Source organism: Rhea pennata, chromosome 6, assembly GCF_028389875.1.
Source record: "Rhea pennata isolate bPtePen1 chromosome 6, bPtePen1.pri, whole genome shotgun sequence".
NCBI classification, from domain to species: Eukaryota; Metazoa; Chordata; class Aves; order Rheiformes; family Rheidae; genus Rhea; species Rhea pennata.
The window spans coordinates 17,623,574-17,638,625 of NC_084668.1; the positions used below are offsets into that span (position 1 = coordinate 17,623,574).

Here is a 15,052-nt window from a genome sequence, read left to right on the forward strand (position 1 = left end):
TTCAGGTAGGCACCGCTCTCGACCCACCGTCACCTTGCCGCTGGGGCCCAAGCCGGCCCGCTTGGCCCCCCACCCTGCCCCCATTTCCCCTTGCTCCCCCCATGCTGGGTGCAAGGCCCGGGGGTGGCTCCAGCAGGAGCTACCATGGGGCCAACTGCTGCCCCCCCTGCCCCACCAGGGCTGGTGCCCAGGGCCGGGGCAGCCTGGAGGGCTGTGCCACCGGGGGTCCAGCTCAGCCCCCGTACCCGCCATGGGTCACGGCCTCGCATGCTCTCTCGCCCCACAGGCTCCGGCAATGCCGCCGAGTGCCACCAGCTCGTCCGACCTGGGAGCCTCCGGCACGGCCCCAGGCCGGCCCCCGGGCCGTGGAAGGAGGCTCGGGCCCCGGGGGGCTCCCCGCGGGGTGGGGGGCGACTTGCCTCGAGGCTGGGGCACCTCCCTCGAGGGGACCCGCGGCGCCCTGGGGGACTCGGCCACGCCGCCCGCCCCAGCCCGCCGGGCAGCGCGGGCTCCGCTGCACGCGCCGGCTCGCTCTCTGCAGGGCGGCGAGCGGGGCTGGAGCCCCCGGGCCGAGGCTGCTGCCCGGACGGTCCTCAGAGGGGTGCTGGCAGGGCCGGGGGGGGGGTGGGGGGAGGACCCTGGACACATTTGGGGATGGTGGGTGGGGTGTCGCCTGCACTCGCCGTCCCATTCAGCCACACGCTAATAAACCAGCCAGCCCTGACCCCCTCCCGTGCTCCCATCGGCATCGGCCCGGCGAACCGTCGGCTGCTAGCGGACGTGTCCCCCACGGCCCCGGCCCGGGGGAGGCGGTGCCACCCCCCCCAACCCCCCCGCTCCCCAACCCCGGTGCCGGCTCCGACGCCAAAGCCCCCGCCGGCGGGCAGGGAAACCGAGGCACGGAGCGGTGGCTGTGGCCAAGGTCAGCTATTCACAGAGGACCGCGGCGGCCCGGCTCCCGCAGGCACCGATCAACGCGCCGCCCCACGGCCGCGGGGCGAAGGGGCGAGGGAAGGGCTGCGCCCCCCAGCCCAGCGGGCAGAGCTCCCGGCTGCCCGGGCGCGCGCCCCTTGCGCTGGCCCAAAGGCACAGCGAGCCCCCGAGCTTGCTGCCCTCGGGCGCAGGGGGGAGCCGAGTGCCCCAGGGGCGACTTGGGGGGCAGCCCTCAGCCCCTCCAGCTTCCCTGCAGCGGGGCCGGGAGCCCCTCGCCCAACTGCTCGTCTCCGAGCGCCAAGGGGCTCCGGGGTGCTGGGGGGGGGGCAGTTGCCTCTTGGCCCCTTCTCGGGGGGGGGGGGCAGCGGCGCTCAGGGGGCTGCCGGGCGGGCGACGAGCTCCAGGTTGATGGGCTTGTCGGCCACCAGGACGATGCGGGACACGGACGTCACCTCCACGCCGCGGGGGTCCGGCCGCACCTCGAACGCCTGGATGATCTGCGCCGAGAGGGGGGGGCGTCAGAGCCTCGGGGTCCCTCCCCGCGCCGGGGCGCCCGGCCCGGCTCCCCGCACTGAGCCGCCCGGCACTGCCCCGTACTCACTCTCGCCAGAGCCAGGTGCATCTCGAGCTCGGCGATGCGGCGGCCGACGCAGGCGCGGACCCCGTAGCCGAAGGGGATGGAGCTGAAGGGGTGGTGGGGGGAGCCGTGGCCCCGGAGCCAGCGCTGGGGCAGGAACCGCTCGGGCTCGGGGAAGTGGGTCTCGTCGTGGGACATGGCGTAGTGCGCCAGGACGAAGAGGGTCTGTGGGGATGGGGGGGGGTTAATGCCCCCCGGCCGTCCCCTCTGAGCGCCACGGAGGTCCCCGCTGCACGGCCCCACTCACGTTCTTGGGGAAGAGGTAGTCTCCAATGACGATGTCCTTCTCCCAAAAGACCCTGGCGTTGGTGGGGACCACGGGGTAGATCCTGGGCCAGGACACAGGGAGTGTCAGCGCGGGAGCAGGTCCTGTCTGGGCACCAGCCTCCAGTGGGAGAGGAAACCCCAGGCAGGGCAAGGGAGGACATTTCCCGCTGCTCGGTGGCTCCGTCTCCATCCCCGGGGATGGGACCTACATCCAGCCGCACACCCTGCCTGGGAGACGTCTCCATGCCCCAGGACCTCCACCTGCCACCCCAGGTGGTGCTCCTCGGTCCCAGACCCCCGAGCAAGAAGGGATGGGGCTACCAGCTGCCATGGGGCCCTAGAAATGGGGCAGCGATAGGGGGTCCTCAGGCAAGGGGCAAGGCTGGGCAGTACCTCAGCGTCTCCTTGATAACAGCACGAAGCAGCGGCATCTTGGGGATATCCTCAGCACCAGGGACCCGGTCGGGGGGCACGACGGCCATCAGCTCCTGGTACAGGGCCTCCTGGATGCCCGGGTCCCGGGAGAGGTGGTACAAGGCCCAGGACAGCGTGTTGGAGGTCTGGGGGAGCAAAGTGCAGAGGGGAGGGACACGGGGCTGGCACCAGCACCAGGCGCTGCACCGACACAGCGAAGGACGGCCCCTGCTCCAGCGCACGGGGAAACCAGAGGTAAGGGCCAGCGAGCACGGGGGAAACTGAGGCTCAGAGCAAGGCAGTGGCAGAGCAGGGAGGACAACCTGGGTCTGTACCAACCGATGCTCTAGGATTTTCCCCCATGGGGCCACCCAAACTGCCGGCCCAGAGTTTACGGCCTGACTGAAGGGACCGGTGCCCCTGGGCAGAGCTCAGTGGAGATCCCCCCGTGGCAGCTGCCCAGCTCTTACCGTGTCCACACCAGCCAGCAGCAGCTCAGCCACGCTGCCGTAGACCTCCTCCAGGCTCAGCCGGCCACTGGCCAGCAGGTAGCTCAGGTAGCCCGACACCTCCTTGCCCCGCTCCACCTGCCCCTCCAGCTCCTCCATCTTACGGTCAATCAGGGTCTTGCCTGCGGGGACAGGGATAGCAGGACCCAGGGATGACGGAGCGAGAGGTGGCGAAGGCAAGGGGCTGGGGACCCCAGCTCCCGCTGGAGACGTGGCCGCACAGGCCGCACCCCCGCAACCCGTGGTGAGGTGCAAACCCAGGGCTGCAGAAAGACGAGCGAGCCCTGGCCTCAGTGGCTGGAGAGCTCTGCGGGGTCCCCACTTGCCCCTGCTGCACTGGGTGGGCTGGCTGGGGGGTCCTTAGAGGGGTCTGATCCCACTGAGCCAGGCCCCCCACTGCCACCCCTCACCGAAGGCGAAGATGGTGTCCCAGCTGTCCAGGTAGCGGTCCCAGAAGGGCAGCACCTTCCGGGTCCATCGGGGCAGGACGGTGGCGAAGATGGAGTTCTTGAACATGAGGTTGATAGAGTCGATGAAGCGCTGGGTCTCGGGGGGGACCTGCCGCTGCAGGCACCCGATGCGGGTCTCAAAGAGGATGTAGGAGATTCCTGCGGGGGACAGGCCGCGTCCAGACCCATGTGGGCACGGGGGCAGGGCAGGGGCAAGGGGGAGGACCCCCTACCTTCCAGGGCGAAGCGGTAGAGCAGGTTGGCCACGTCGCTCACCAGCACCCCCGAGGAGCTGCGGCTCCGCTCGTCCCGCAGACGCACCATCAGGTCCGACACCACCTCGCCGATGGCGCCCGCGTACAGCACCGCCTCCGAGGGCTTCAGCAGCCGCTTGTTGAGGACTTGGCGCAGGCGGTACCAGCGCTCCCCTTCCCTGCGCGGGGACGGGGGCGTCAGCGCCGGGGCAGCCAGGCAAGGCGCAGCGGTTGGTGGTAGGCTCTCGATTCGCAGGCGGATCCTCCCCGCGCTGTGCTGGGCATCACCCGAGCCCCAGAGCTCTTTCCACCCCCCATCCCCGGGTCCATCTGCTCGGCAGAAGAGGGAGCAGTGTGAGCTCCTCCCCGGACCTGACAGCCGAGGTGATTGCCCTGGGGAAGGGGCAGGAGCTGCCTACCGCCCCACAGAGAGGACTCACTCGGTGAAGGGTCCGTAGGGCAGGCGCCGCGTGTCCCGGTGCTCCTTCCACAGGGCCATGTCACTCCTCATCGGGTACTTGCCCTCCTGCCGCAGCAGCTGCTCCAGCACCTCAGGGCTCCCAATGTTGATGTTCTCGTAATGCCCGAAGGTCGACTTCCAGATGGGGCCGTAAATGCGCCGGGACATCAGCTGCAACGCACCAGAGCACAGCAGTGCAATTGGGGTATCTTGCAGAGCAGTGCTCAGCACTGGGGCAGGATCAGTCCCTCCCTGCCCTGATCCTGTCCTACGTGTGTGCAATGTGCTCTGCACTCAGCCCAGGGATCCCTCAGCACCGGCTGGGCCCAAGCACCTGCCTCCAACCGGTACCAACAGCAAATCACCAGCGTGAGCGAGGAGGACACAGCCTGTGCCCGACCTCAGGGCGCAGCAGGGCTTGCAGGTAGGTGTGCACGCGGCACAGCAGGAGGCAGGTTCCTGTCTCCTGCGCTCAGGGAGCATCCTTTGCCTCCCTTTGCCTTCACTTCCCAGAACGGCGCATACTCCCTGAGCTGGAACCATCCCCACAGCCAGAGCACTCTGCAGAGGGCTCAGGCTGGTGTCTCCGGGCACAGAGATCCCTGGCCCTCGACACCTCTGCTGGAGCTGAGTAAACCAGGTGCCAACCCACAGCACAGCCAGGGGCATCCCTCATCCATCCTGAGGATGCAGGAGGGGCCTGGGGGGTCTTCCATGGAGGCAAGACCAAGAGGCGACAGACGGGACGGGGACGACGGCCATGCACGGGGCTCTGCAGAGATACAGGGCCAATGTAGCAGCTGCCAGCTCCAAACCTCACTGCTTCCAGCACCACCCAGTCGGTGCACACTCGCTGCACACCCTGTTTTGCCTACCCCAGGGACAAAAGTCCCCACGTAGGGCTTTGAACCTGACGCTTGATAAACGTGGTTAATGATCAGTGCGAGGAGGTCACCACCAGGTTGGGGCAGGCCTGGGCTGCTCAGAGGGCAGGCGACCAGCTCTGGGGGGCACAGCCCCCGGCGTCCAGCCGAGGTGCTCCTGCAGGCTCCGCTGGCCGCAGCTCCCCTCTCCCTGCCCTGCTTCCCGGCGCCAGGCGTGGGACTGGGGGCCCCGTGGCAGCACCCCACGGGGCCGTGCCCGCCTGCCTGCCAGGGCACGCTGCCGCCCTGCGCCCCGCGCCAGGTTCGCCCCGGCTGCGGGGATCCACGTGGTACAATCTCCCTTGGTGACTGACTGCATCGCAGCCTGAGCCCGCATTCAGCTAGATTCGTCACCGCGGGGAGACATTCCTCGCGGGTGGTGGCAGCAGGAGGGGGAGGGACGGCTCGCTGGCAGCCTGAGCCCAGCACGGCGCAGGCCTTGGGCAGCAGGGAGAAGTCAGAGCTCCCAGGAAAAGCAGCGCCGGAGCCCGCAGGGAGCTGCGAAGCTTGGGCATGCTGGGAGCAGCGAGGTCCTCCTGTGCCCGCTCCCCTGCGGCAGCCCCCTCCCCAGGCAGCAGTGCTCTGTGCTCCGCCAGTGCCGGGGAGAGGCCTCGGTCCCGCACGATCCTCCTGGCCGCTGCCAGTCGGAGCTCCAGGGTGCTGGAGATGCCACCTGGCTCCCTGCCAGCAAAACCAATCCGTGCTTCATCCGACATAGGAAGTGTTGACAGGAGCAAACAAACACCTCTGCTGCCTCCTCTGCCTTCCTGGGCACCATCTGGCTAAACACCTGCCCAGCTGCCTTCCTCCCCCTCCCCCCCAAAACTGCAGCCCTGGTAGGGGCAGCTTGGGCTGGCCAGAAGCGCCAGGACAACATGAGCTGCTTCCAAGCCTTGGCCGTGCACTGGCCGGGGCCTGCCATGCCATCATGTGGGCTGCGCGGTTGTCAGGCGGCAGTGACCCTGCACAGGCCTCTGGCACCCAGGCCCGGCTCCTGGGCCCGTGGATTGCAGGCACCGGGCCCCCACCGCCTCTGCCCCGCAGCATGGGGGAGCCAGGGCAGGACGCTCACCCTGCCCAGCTTGGAGACCCCACAGTGGCCCTGGCCTGGCTGGACCCCTCCTGGTGTCACCCCGTTCTCCACTGGCCTCCATCTGCTGCTCACCCTGGTATTGCCCCATGGGTGCAGGGCTGCTCTCTGTCCAATCCCTCCCTTCTCCCAGCATTGCCTTCCCCCGACTTAACTCCTTGTTGTCACTTGGATGCTCCCCTCCCACCTGCATTTCATCCTTGCCCCGGGAAGACCCACTTCCCCCTCTCTGCAACCCCTGCCAAGGTCCCCAGCCACCCACCATGTCCCAGCCCTCCTGCCTGGGAGCCCCTAGACCCTACACACCCCTGCCAGGACCCCAGCCCCAGGCACCCCCTCCGCGACCCCCAACCCCCATTGCACCAGTGCAGCATCCGCAGACACCCCCGGGCTCCAAGCCCCTTTGAAGGTCCCCGAAGCCCCCGCCGCCCCCAGTTCCGCAGCCCCCGCCGTCCCCGGGCACACCTGCAGCCGGTGCGTGTGCAGCAGGTAGCCGCGCAGGAAGAGCCAGACGAAAGTCCGGAGCACGCCCGGCCCCGGCAGCTCCCCGGGCCCCTTCAGCCGCGCCGGCCCCGCCGCCGCCGCCGCCGCCGCCGAGCCCCCGGTCCCGCGCCTCGGCCCCGGGCTGTGCGGCGGCGGCGGCGGCGGCGGGCGGAGGAGCAGCGGCAGCGGCAGCGGCAGCCGCCGGGCCCCGCCGCTCGGGCCCGCCATGCTCCGTCGGCAGCGCCCGGGACGGGACGGGGCGGCGGGGGGCGGCACCGGGGGCGGCGCGGGGCGGGGCGGCGCGGGGGGCGGGCGCGGGCGGCACCGCACCGGGAGCCGGGAGCCGGGCAGCGGCCCCGGGAGCTGCGCACGGGGCACCAGCACCAGGCGCGCTGCGGCAGCCGCCGGGCCCCGCGCACGGGCCGCGGGCCCCGCGCACCGGCGCCTGCCCACCGCGCACGGGCCGCGGGCACGGCGCGCTGCCCCCCCCCGGCCGGCACCGCCGGCCCCGGCCCCGGCCCGTGCTGCGCTGTCCTCCGTCTGCCCCTACACGACCCCTGTGCCCCTCTCTCTGTCCATCTCACCCCGCCTCTGTCCTTGTCCCTGTCCTGCCCCGGTTCTGTCCCTTGCTCACCTCACCCTTGTCCCCACCTTGTCCTGCTCCTGTCTCTGTCTTTGCCCGTGCGCTGCCCCATCCTTGGGCTCATCTTTGCCCCTGCCCATCCTGCGCCTGTGCCTCTCCCTGCCCCGGCCCTGCATCCCACAGAGATGGTGGCAGAGCCCCCACACAGCCCCGTTGCAGCCCCCCGGGGCCGCTCGGCAGCCTGGGGAGTCGCTTGGGGCAGGCGCTGGAGGGGGGGGAATCTGCCCCAGGGCACACACGGACAAGGAGAAAGACACCCACCTCAGATAGGCACTGGCGTGGGGGGCTGCAGTTTTGGGGAACCCAGGGGAGATGCCACCGCTGCCTAGTGTACCAGGGGTGCACTGCAGCCCAGGTGAAGGGCTGGGTGGCACACTAGGGAGCAAGCTCCAACCCAGCCTGGCTGCGGGGGCCTTTCCCTCATGCTCTCTCCCAGCACTGCCAGCTGGGAGCCCAGCCGAGAGAGACCTCAGTGCACCCAGCATGGCTACTGGTGCCTTTCCATAGGTGCAGCCTGCTTCCTGCTCCGCTGCGAGTTTGGTTTGTCATCGCCCCAGGGACCATGCCGCCAGCTCCTGCCCCAACCTGCCAGCGAGGATTGGGGCAGGTGGTCCAGTCCATGAGTGGGGCTCTGCTCTGCCAATGTCCAAGGCCATGGGATATGAGCATGTCCCCCTCACCCCACCCAACACTGTCTGGCGCCACCAGAAGGTCTCTGGGGACCTTGGGCATGTCACTGCTGTGCCCAGGTGTCTTCCCTGGTCTCAGGCTGGAGTTGCATCTCTGGCTGGGACATGCCAGTGCTGATCATTAACCGCCCTTATCACATGGTGGGTTCAAGGCCCTGCACAGGGACTTTTTGTCCCCTGGGCAGGCAGGGAGCACCTCCAGATCAGTTCTCAGTGTGCTCCGTGCCTCTGGGGCTTGGGTTTTGGAGGTTTTGAGGCCCGAGCACCCCTGTGCCTGCAGATGTGTATGAGACACCTGGGTCCGGTGCAAGTGTGAGCACCTGACGCCATCTCATGGCTGTTTGCAGCTGGGTCCCCAGCCTGCGCTGCCCTGGCTGGGCCCACACCCTGGAGGCAGCAGGAAAGGTGGGCATCCAGGTCCCCCCTCCGCTGTGCTTAGGGTTTTCCAGCCAGGATCTCAGCACTGTCCCTCCCGCACAGCACCTGCTAGGACAAGGCCACCCTGCGTCTCTTGCTGCCCAGCGCTGTGCATGCCTCGGCCTGCTCCCACCTGCTGTGGCTGCTGAGGGCTTTGCTCAGGCCCCTTGAGAAATGCCATCGGAATTGTCTGGGGGAGCCAGCGTCGGGGGATGCTCCTGCTCCTTGGGGCCAGGGCCCGTCCTGTCCATGGGAGGCTGTGGGGCCGAAGGGCCTGGGGGTGATGCTGGGTACGTGGAAGCCTGGTGGCATCCCTGGGTAGGGAGAGATGTTGAACTTTTAGTGTGCAGTGCACAGCCCAGAGGAGTAAAACAGCCTCTGGAGGTATTTCCGTGCAGTACACCGAGTTCTGGCTCTCACCTTGCCATCGCTGCAGAGCTAATGCCCTCTGAGCTGGCATGCTCGGGGCCTGGGCTGGCTGCCCTGCAGATGGGCTCGGAGTTCAGGTGCTCCCCTCTGCAGCCAGGATGTGCGAAGGCAGTTTGGCTGGGGCAGATGCCCCAGGAAGGGCTCCTGGAGGGACACAGAGCCCCAGAACCGGCCTGGGAGCTGATCTGGTATCCCTTGAAGCCAGGAAAGCAGAGCAAAGCAAGTGCCCCACAGGCTGAGCTGGCCTCCAGCCTGCCAGGGCTCTCCTAGGACTCCTGGGTCCCCTCCGAGTGGCCTTGGTGCCCGTGCAGCCGGGTGCCCCATCCTGCCCTGCCTCGCACTGGTGGCGGTGGCAGCCGGCCCCAGAGGCGGCCGAAGCCCACCCCTTCTCTAAAGGGTGCACCCCCCATCCAAACAGGAATGAGGTACGAGCAAATGGTGCCACGAGCCTACCCAAAAGCCTAGGGGACCCCCAAATCCTCCCCACTTAGGGGCACCCAGCTGGGTGGACACAGGCAGCTGTGAAAATTGAACTGGAGCTTGCACCCAGCTTAGGGCAAAACTCAGGCAAAGAATAAACCCCTCGGAGCACTTAGTAAAGCCGTGAAGTTGCTCCTAGGCTCTAACCTCGGAGGCGCCAGCCTCCTCCCGGCTCTAGCCGCTAGGCTGTGCTCCACGATTTCAGACAGCAGCATCTCTGCAGGGGAGGCGCCAAAGGCCCGGAGTGGTGCAGAGCCCAGCGCAAACCCTCGCTCCCCCGCCGCAGGATCAGGCCCCGGTGCCCAGTGGGCGTCCCCGCGCCGTCCGGCTGGTGGGGTGACGGGGCAGCGCGGACCCCGGGGTCCCCCACTGAGCCACACTGGGTGCCCTCACCAAGTGAAGCTCCCCAGCATGGTTCCCAAGGGCACCCGCGTGGCTCAGGTGGACCAGGCTGAGTCATGGGCACCCTGTGGATGTTCCTGCCCTGGGCAGATGTTCCCAGGGTGCTGTCAGTGCCCGGGGAGCGTGCCCACCTCGGGGGGGGTGGGGTGGTCGGCCAGCCCGGGTGGCGCGGCTGAGTCACCCACGGGAGCGGGCGGCGAGGGTGGCCGACCTCGCGCGGGAGGGCACCGCGGCGGCAGCAGGGACCGCCGACGGGGTTGATAAGGGCTGTGGGGGAGGCTGTGCGGGAAGGGAGAGGGTCACTGAGTCAGGCTGCCCTGTAAGTGGCCTGGGGGGGACTTCCAAGAGGAAGTGACTGGGCCATGACACATCTCCAGCCGGAGGATGCTGCAGGGATCCTGGGGCATCTCCAGCTCCTGGGACAGCTCATCCGCTGTGGCAGCAGCCTGGGAACCTTGTTTCTCCAGAGTGGGTAGGTGGGCTGCTGCCAGGGCTGGCAGTGATGTGGGGACTGATGGGGACAGCCTCAGCAGGGTGACCGCAGAGCGGGGCTGCTGGCTGGGACCCCAGGGTGCAGAGCCACCCCAGGCTCCTTCTGGACTGGAACTGGGCAGAGGCGGGAGAGTGAACACTGTTTGCCCAGGCGATGGAGAGCTGGGGGGGGGGGGTGGCCCCCTCATTGGATGGGACCAGTGGATGCAGAGCCAGACTGGAGGCACAGCAGGCGCCCCCGATGCCCCTCTGGTCTGTATTTAGGGCACTGCACTGAGGTCCCACTGCTCTGCACTGAGGTCCCACTGCTCCACACCTCTGCGAGGGAGATCCTCACCCCCAGCAAGCACCCACTGCTCGAAACGTGGCCACCGGGGACAGAGCAACAGCCTCTTTACGTGACTTGTGCAGTGTCAGTCAGGAGCTGGAAACTTTTCCCAGGGCTGCCTGCGTCCCCTGCCTCGCTCTCCCACAGCCGGGGAGCGGGACGTCCCGCGGGAGGGCATCCCCTGAGTCACCCCCAGGAAAGCCCAGGCTGTGAGAAGGCTGAGGTTTGGCTCCCTGGGGAGCGTAAATAACCCACAGCTCTGTAACTGGCGATGGCCCCTCACGCCATGCAGCTGTGTGTCACTGCACTGTCACCACGTGAGTCACCAGCCGCTCCGAGACCTCCGACTGCAGAGTGGTGGGGCTGCACTGCTGGCTGGGGGGACATGGGGACACCCAGGGGGCAGAGCGCAGGCCCAGGGCTGGCTGTTCGCCTCTGTCCCAAGAGGGACCGTTTTGCCCCTCTCCAGGGGCTGTCTGGACCCCAGAGTCCCCATCGCCATGTTTCCCTTCGTCCAGCAGGGAAGACCCATCCGAACCTGGGCAGGGGCTGGGGGCCAGCGCAAGGTCTCAGCAGCGAGCCCTGCTCTGGTTCCCCCTAGTTTGTGCCCCACAGCGCCCTGGGGGTCCGGGGCCTTTCTCCAAGGATGGAGAAAGCCAGGTGCTGGAGCTGGCCCGGGGAAGCCGGCCCCGGAGCGCAGGCGGCGTTGTTATCGCAGGGACGCGAGGCAGCCCCAGCCTGCTCTCAAGTGGGCCAGGCTGATTAGTGACTTCAAGTGGCTACAGAGTTATTCTGAGTCAAGTAGGCACGGAGGGAGCCGACCCCACTCCTGGCCAGCCTTGTCCTGGGGTCGAGACGGGAGCACGGAGACGTGCGCCTGGCTGGGCCGCGACGTCTCCCCCCGCCTCTGCTCCCTGCAGCTCCCAACAGCCCTTCCGAGGCGGCGAGGGGCTCCCCCACTCCAGTCGCTTCCCGCTCTCCCTTACTCCCGCTGCAAACGGCTGTTTGTTCCAGCCCAGAGCAAACCTGATTTTATCTCCCAACTCCAGTTCCCTTGGCTTTGGGCCACATCGATGCCTCCTACGCAGGACTTGTAAAGCCCATTCGGGGACCCGCGCACAGAGCAGGCTGTGTACGCTCCTACATGACATCATGCTTACAGCCCGCGGGGGCCCAAGGACACCCCCTCCCAGCAGCATTGCTCCCAGCCTGCCCAAGCGATACATGGCCTTCCCGGCCTGTCACTGTGTGGCTTGGCCCTTGGCTTGATGTCCTCTGCTCCCCGTGCTGGGCAGACAAACGTGCGAGGAGCTGGAGGCAGTGGGACCAGCAGTAGCGTCGTGCTTGCCCGAAACAGGGCAGCCTAGGAGGATTTGGGCTCCACTTCATCACAGGCAGGACACTCCTCTGGGCCTCAGTCGCCACCCTGGGTAGTGGAGAGCAGATCCTGCGTTAGCAGTAGGTGTGGACTGCTGCAGCAGAGCAAGGTCAGGCCCTCGCTTTGTCCCTTCCCCCTCAGGACAGAGCTGGGCCTTGACTTCTGTCTCGTGAAAAGGAGTTTGTTAGGAAACAGTAATAATATTCAAAGCCACAGGGGCTTGCTAAGGAGTCCTCAGGCTATCCATCCATCCATCCATCCTTTCACACTTGTGTGCATCTTTCTATCCCACACACTTCTCTCCATCCATCTACTTAGCCTTCTATGCACTCACCCATCCATCCATCTACGAACGTATCCATCCATCCCCACGCATACCTGCCCATCCATTCATCTGTCCGTCCATCCATCCACCCATCCATCCATTCTCCCATCCTCCCATCCATTCATCCATCATTGGCCTGTCTGTCCCTGAGGGCTGGACCACCTGCCCAAGGTGTGTGGAGCCAGGCACGCTTCTCACAGTCCAGATGCACCAGTGATATGGGGCAGGTGCCTGCTTTCGCCCCAGTGGTGGGGAGCTCTGGAGGGACAGAGCTGGGCTCCCATGGACGCATCAAGAAGCTGGGAAACTCTCCCTCCAAGCCCATGGGTGCCCAGGGCTAGTTTCCCAGCTTGGACCGTTTTGGGTCCCTTCCTTGCAGCCTCCCCACAGCCTTCCAGCACGCACCCAAATCCACAGCGCCCGGCTGCGTCCGACCTGGAGCGCCCTGGGGGATGAGACCTCCAAGGGTGTTGGACCCCAGGCAGCATCGCTCAGTCCCGGCCACCGACCGCCCCGTCTCGAGGGGTGCTGCGTGCACACGCGTGTGCGTGCACGCGGGCCGTGGGACCCTGCGGGCTGGGTGCGTGGCCGGGGCGCCGGGGCTCCGTGCCGGCCGCGGGGCAGGAGCCGAGGCTGCAGGAGCGCCGGGGTTGGGGCCGGGAGGGGAGGGGGGCGGGGGAACCCGTCTAATTTAAGAACGACCCCGCGGCTGCTGTCAGCGCCGGGCGGCGCTCTGATCTGGGGACAGGTCCTCGCCGGCTCCGCTCGCCGCCGCCCGACATGAAAGGGCCCCCGCGCCCCGATAAGGCCCCGGCGCACGGCCCCGGCGGTGGGCAGCGCCGCGGCCGAGCCCCCCGGGGGCACCCTGGGCCGCGAGCCCTCGCGGCTCCAGCCCCGAACCTGCTGCCGGCTCGGCGCCGCCCGGCCGGTGTCCTTGTGTCCCCCCCCCAACCCCGCCCCGGTGGCAGGGCCGGTGCCCCCCCGGTTGCACCCTGAGCGGGGCCATGCGTCGCCGCTGGGGATGCCGGGGCGGGGGGGGGGCTTTACCGAGCCCCGTGTTGGTTTAATGAGCTCATCCTGCCCCCGCCGTGAGGTCGCAGCGCCGCGCTGATGACATCACGGCGCGCTGCCCGGGAGACGCCGCGATGTCACGATCACGGCTCGATGACCTCACGGCGGGAGCGGGGCCGGGGGGGGGCCGGCGGGGGGGGGCCGGGGCCCTCGTGGGGGCCGCTCGCCGCCGGCCCCGGGGACGCAGCGGGGCCGGGGAGGGGGGGCGGGCGGCCGCCGAGCGCCGCCGTGTTTGCCTTGGAAATCGCCGCGTTTTGCCGCAGCGGGAAGGATCCGCTTCCCTCCCCGCCGGCTGGGGTGGCGGTAGGGGGGTGAGGGGGGGGGCACGGCCACCCCCGTCCCTCCCGCCGTGGGGTGCAGGGGCGCCGTGTCCCCGCCGCCCTCCCCGGCATTAATTTCACCCGGTGGCCGAGCGGGGCCGGGGCCGCCCAGGGTTGGCCGAGAGGAACGTGGCGCTTTCCCCCGACAGCAAAAATAAATACATTAAAATTCTTGCAGGAGGCAGAAGAATGCGGGACGGCGGGGGGAAAAAAAATGTTTTATAATTTGTAATAACACCAAAGCCGGGGTTGGGGGGGGGTAGCCGAGCTGCGAGAGGCGAGGGAAGGCCGAGGCAAAGCACCGGCCGTGGCGCCACGGCTGCTTCGCGCCGGCCCCGGTGCCCCCGGCCCGGGCTCAGCGCCGCTGCAGGCACCCTGGCGCGCGGGAGCGCGGGGCCCCGGGGGGGTCCCTGGCCCTGCCCGCCGCCGGCCCCTCGGCGGCCTCGGTGAGGGGGGGCCACGCACCGGGCGCACCTGCTCGCTGGCATGCACCCTGCCTGCCCGCTCCCCGCTTCGGGGTGAAAGGAAATCAGACGGAGGGTTCGCTGGTGCCTGCCCCCCCCCCCCGCCCCCGTCCCCCGGCGGCAGGCGTGGAGCCGGCCGGGCACCCGGCACCCCGGCCGTGGGGGGGCAGGGGGTGCAGAAGGGGATGTAGGCGGTGCAGGAGCACGGGCCCCTTCTGTCTCCACCCCCCGCCCCCCAGCCCCGGCACGTCGCCCCCCACGCACCTCCCAGGCCCCTCAGCTTCCCCCTGCCCCAGGCAGCTCCCTGCTGCCTGGTCTGATCCTGTGCTGGGGGCTGGGGATCCCTCCTAGGTGCCGGCTGCACCTGAGATGAGATCACCGAAAGCAGCCTGGGCCTCCCCGCGCTCCTCTCCGGCTCCTTCCACCGCCCGTTTGCTCCTGGGGCTCGCTCCCGTCCCTCCGCCCACGGCTCCCACTGCCCCGGGGAAACGTCCCCGGGGGAGCACAAGTGAAGCTGGGAGGGGGAGATGCTTGGGGGAGATGGAGGGGTGGCTGGGGTCACTTCTCCGGGTCCCCAGGTCCCCTAACACGCCGCGTCGGGCTAGCTGGGCTCCCCGGGCACGGCTGGGGTTGTGCCGGGGCCCCGGGGCGGCGTGAAGCTCCACGCAGCCACGGTGCCAGGCTTGTGCCCACGGGAGATGGGCAAGGCTGGGCCGGGCGGGCAACGCCGGGGACCCCGGGCTCGGCCAAGGCTGTGCCAGGACCCCCTAGGGCTATGCTGGGCACGGCTGCACCAGGATCCTGCCTGGGCTGCGCCGGGCAGACCCCGCTGAGGGCCCTCAGGGCTGTGCCAGGGGGGCTGCCAGGGACCCCAGCCGGCCAGCGCAGCGTCGGGACGCATGGGCGGGCAGGGGGCCGCCATCGCCCTGTGCCGCAGCCTGTGCCCCACAGCACGGCCGCTCCGTGCCCGGCGGCAGCGCCGTGTCGCCGGCTACGCGCTGCGAGCTGCCGCTTGGCATCCAGGAGTCCCCCCGCCCGGCCCGCCCTGTCCGTCCCCCCGGGCTCCGGTTTCCCTGTCGGAGGCAGATGCTTTCGCAGCCCTGTCCCTCCTCCTCCTTCTCCGGAGCAGCCTCCGCGCCGCGCTCCAGCCGCCCGCCGGAGGTGCCTGCCCAGCCCAGCCCAGCCCAGCCCAGCC

The 15,052-nt window shown here is 68.9% G+C and overlaps 1 protein-coding gene and 1 long non-coding RNA gene across 4 annotated transcripts; one reads left to right on the plus strand and one right to left on the minus strand.

The window, feature by feature from the left end:
* Window positions 1-912: 912 nt before the first annotated feature.
* Window positions 913-6,647, minus strand: LOC134142292 (sterol 26-hydroxylase, mitochondrial). The gene is made up of 9 exons (XM_062579175.1): window positions 6,402-6,647; window positions 3,904-4,094; window positions 3,443-3,642; window positions 3,171-3,368; window positions 2,722-2,882; window positions 2,231-2,397; window positions 1,818-1,899; window positions 1,535-1,735; window positions 913-1,430 (listed from the first exon to the last, which is right to left on the minus strand). Exons 1-9 carry the CDS (start codon window positions 6,645-6,647, stop codon window positions 1,305-1,307), a joined length of 1,572 nt encoding a protein of 523 aa, XP_062435159.1. The 3' UTR covers window positions 913-1,304.
* LOC134142293 (uncharacterized) lies at window positions 1,259-4,863 on the plus strand. Of its 3 annotated transcripts, XR_009958816.1 has the most exons (4): window positions 1,259-3,623; window positions 3,705-4,128; window positions 4,222-4,347; window positions 4,437-4,863. It is a non-coding gene; the product is annotated as an uncharacterized LOC134142293 (long non-coding RNA). The 3 variants fall into 3 exon arrangements; XR_009958814.1 differs by having other exon boundaries at window positions 3,705-4,347; XR_009958815.1 differs by having other exon boundaries at window positions 3,705-4,347; window positions 4,520-4,863.
* Window positions 6,648-15,052: the final 8,405 nt, after the last annotated feature.

Coding starts and splice junctions, on each gene's coding strand:
- LOC134142292 (XM_062579175.1), bottom strand. CDS start 6,647: ATGGCGGGCCCGAGCGGCGGGGCCCGGCGGCTGCCGCTGCCGCTGCCG. Junction 2,883..3,170: donor GGACACCATCTTCGCCTTCG/GTGAGGGGTGGC, acceptor CTGTCCCCGCAG/GCAAGACCCTGATTGACCGT. Junction 1,431..1,534: donor TGCACCTGGCTCTGGCGAGA/GTGAGTACGGGG, acceptor CTCTCGGCGCAG/ATCATCCAGGCGTTCGAGGT.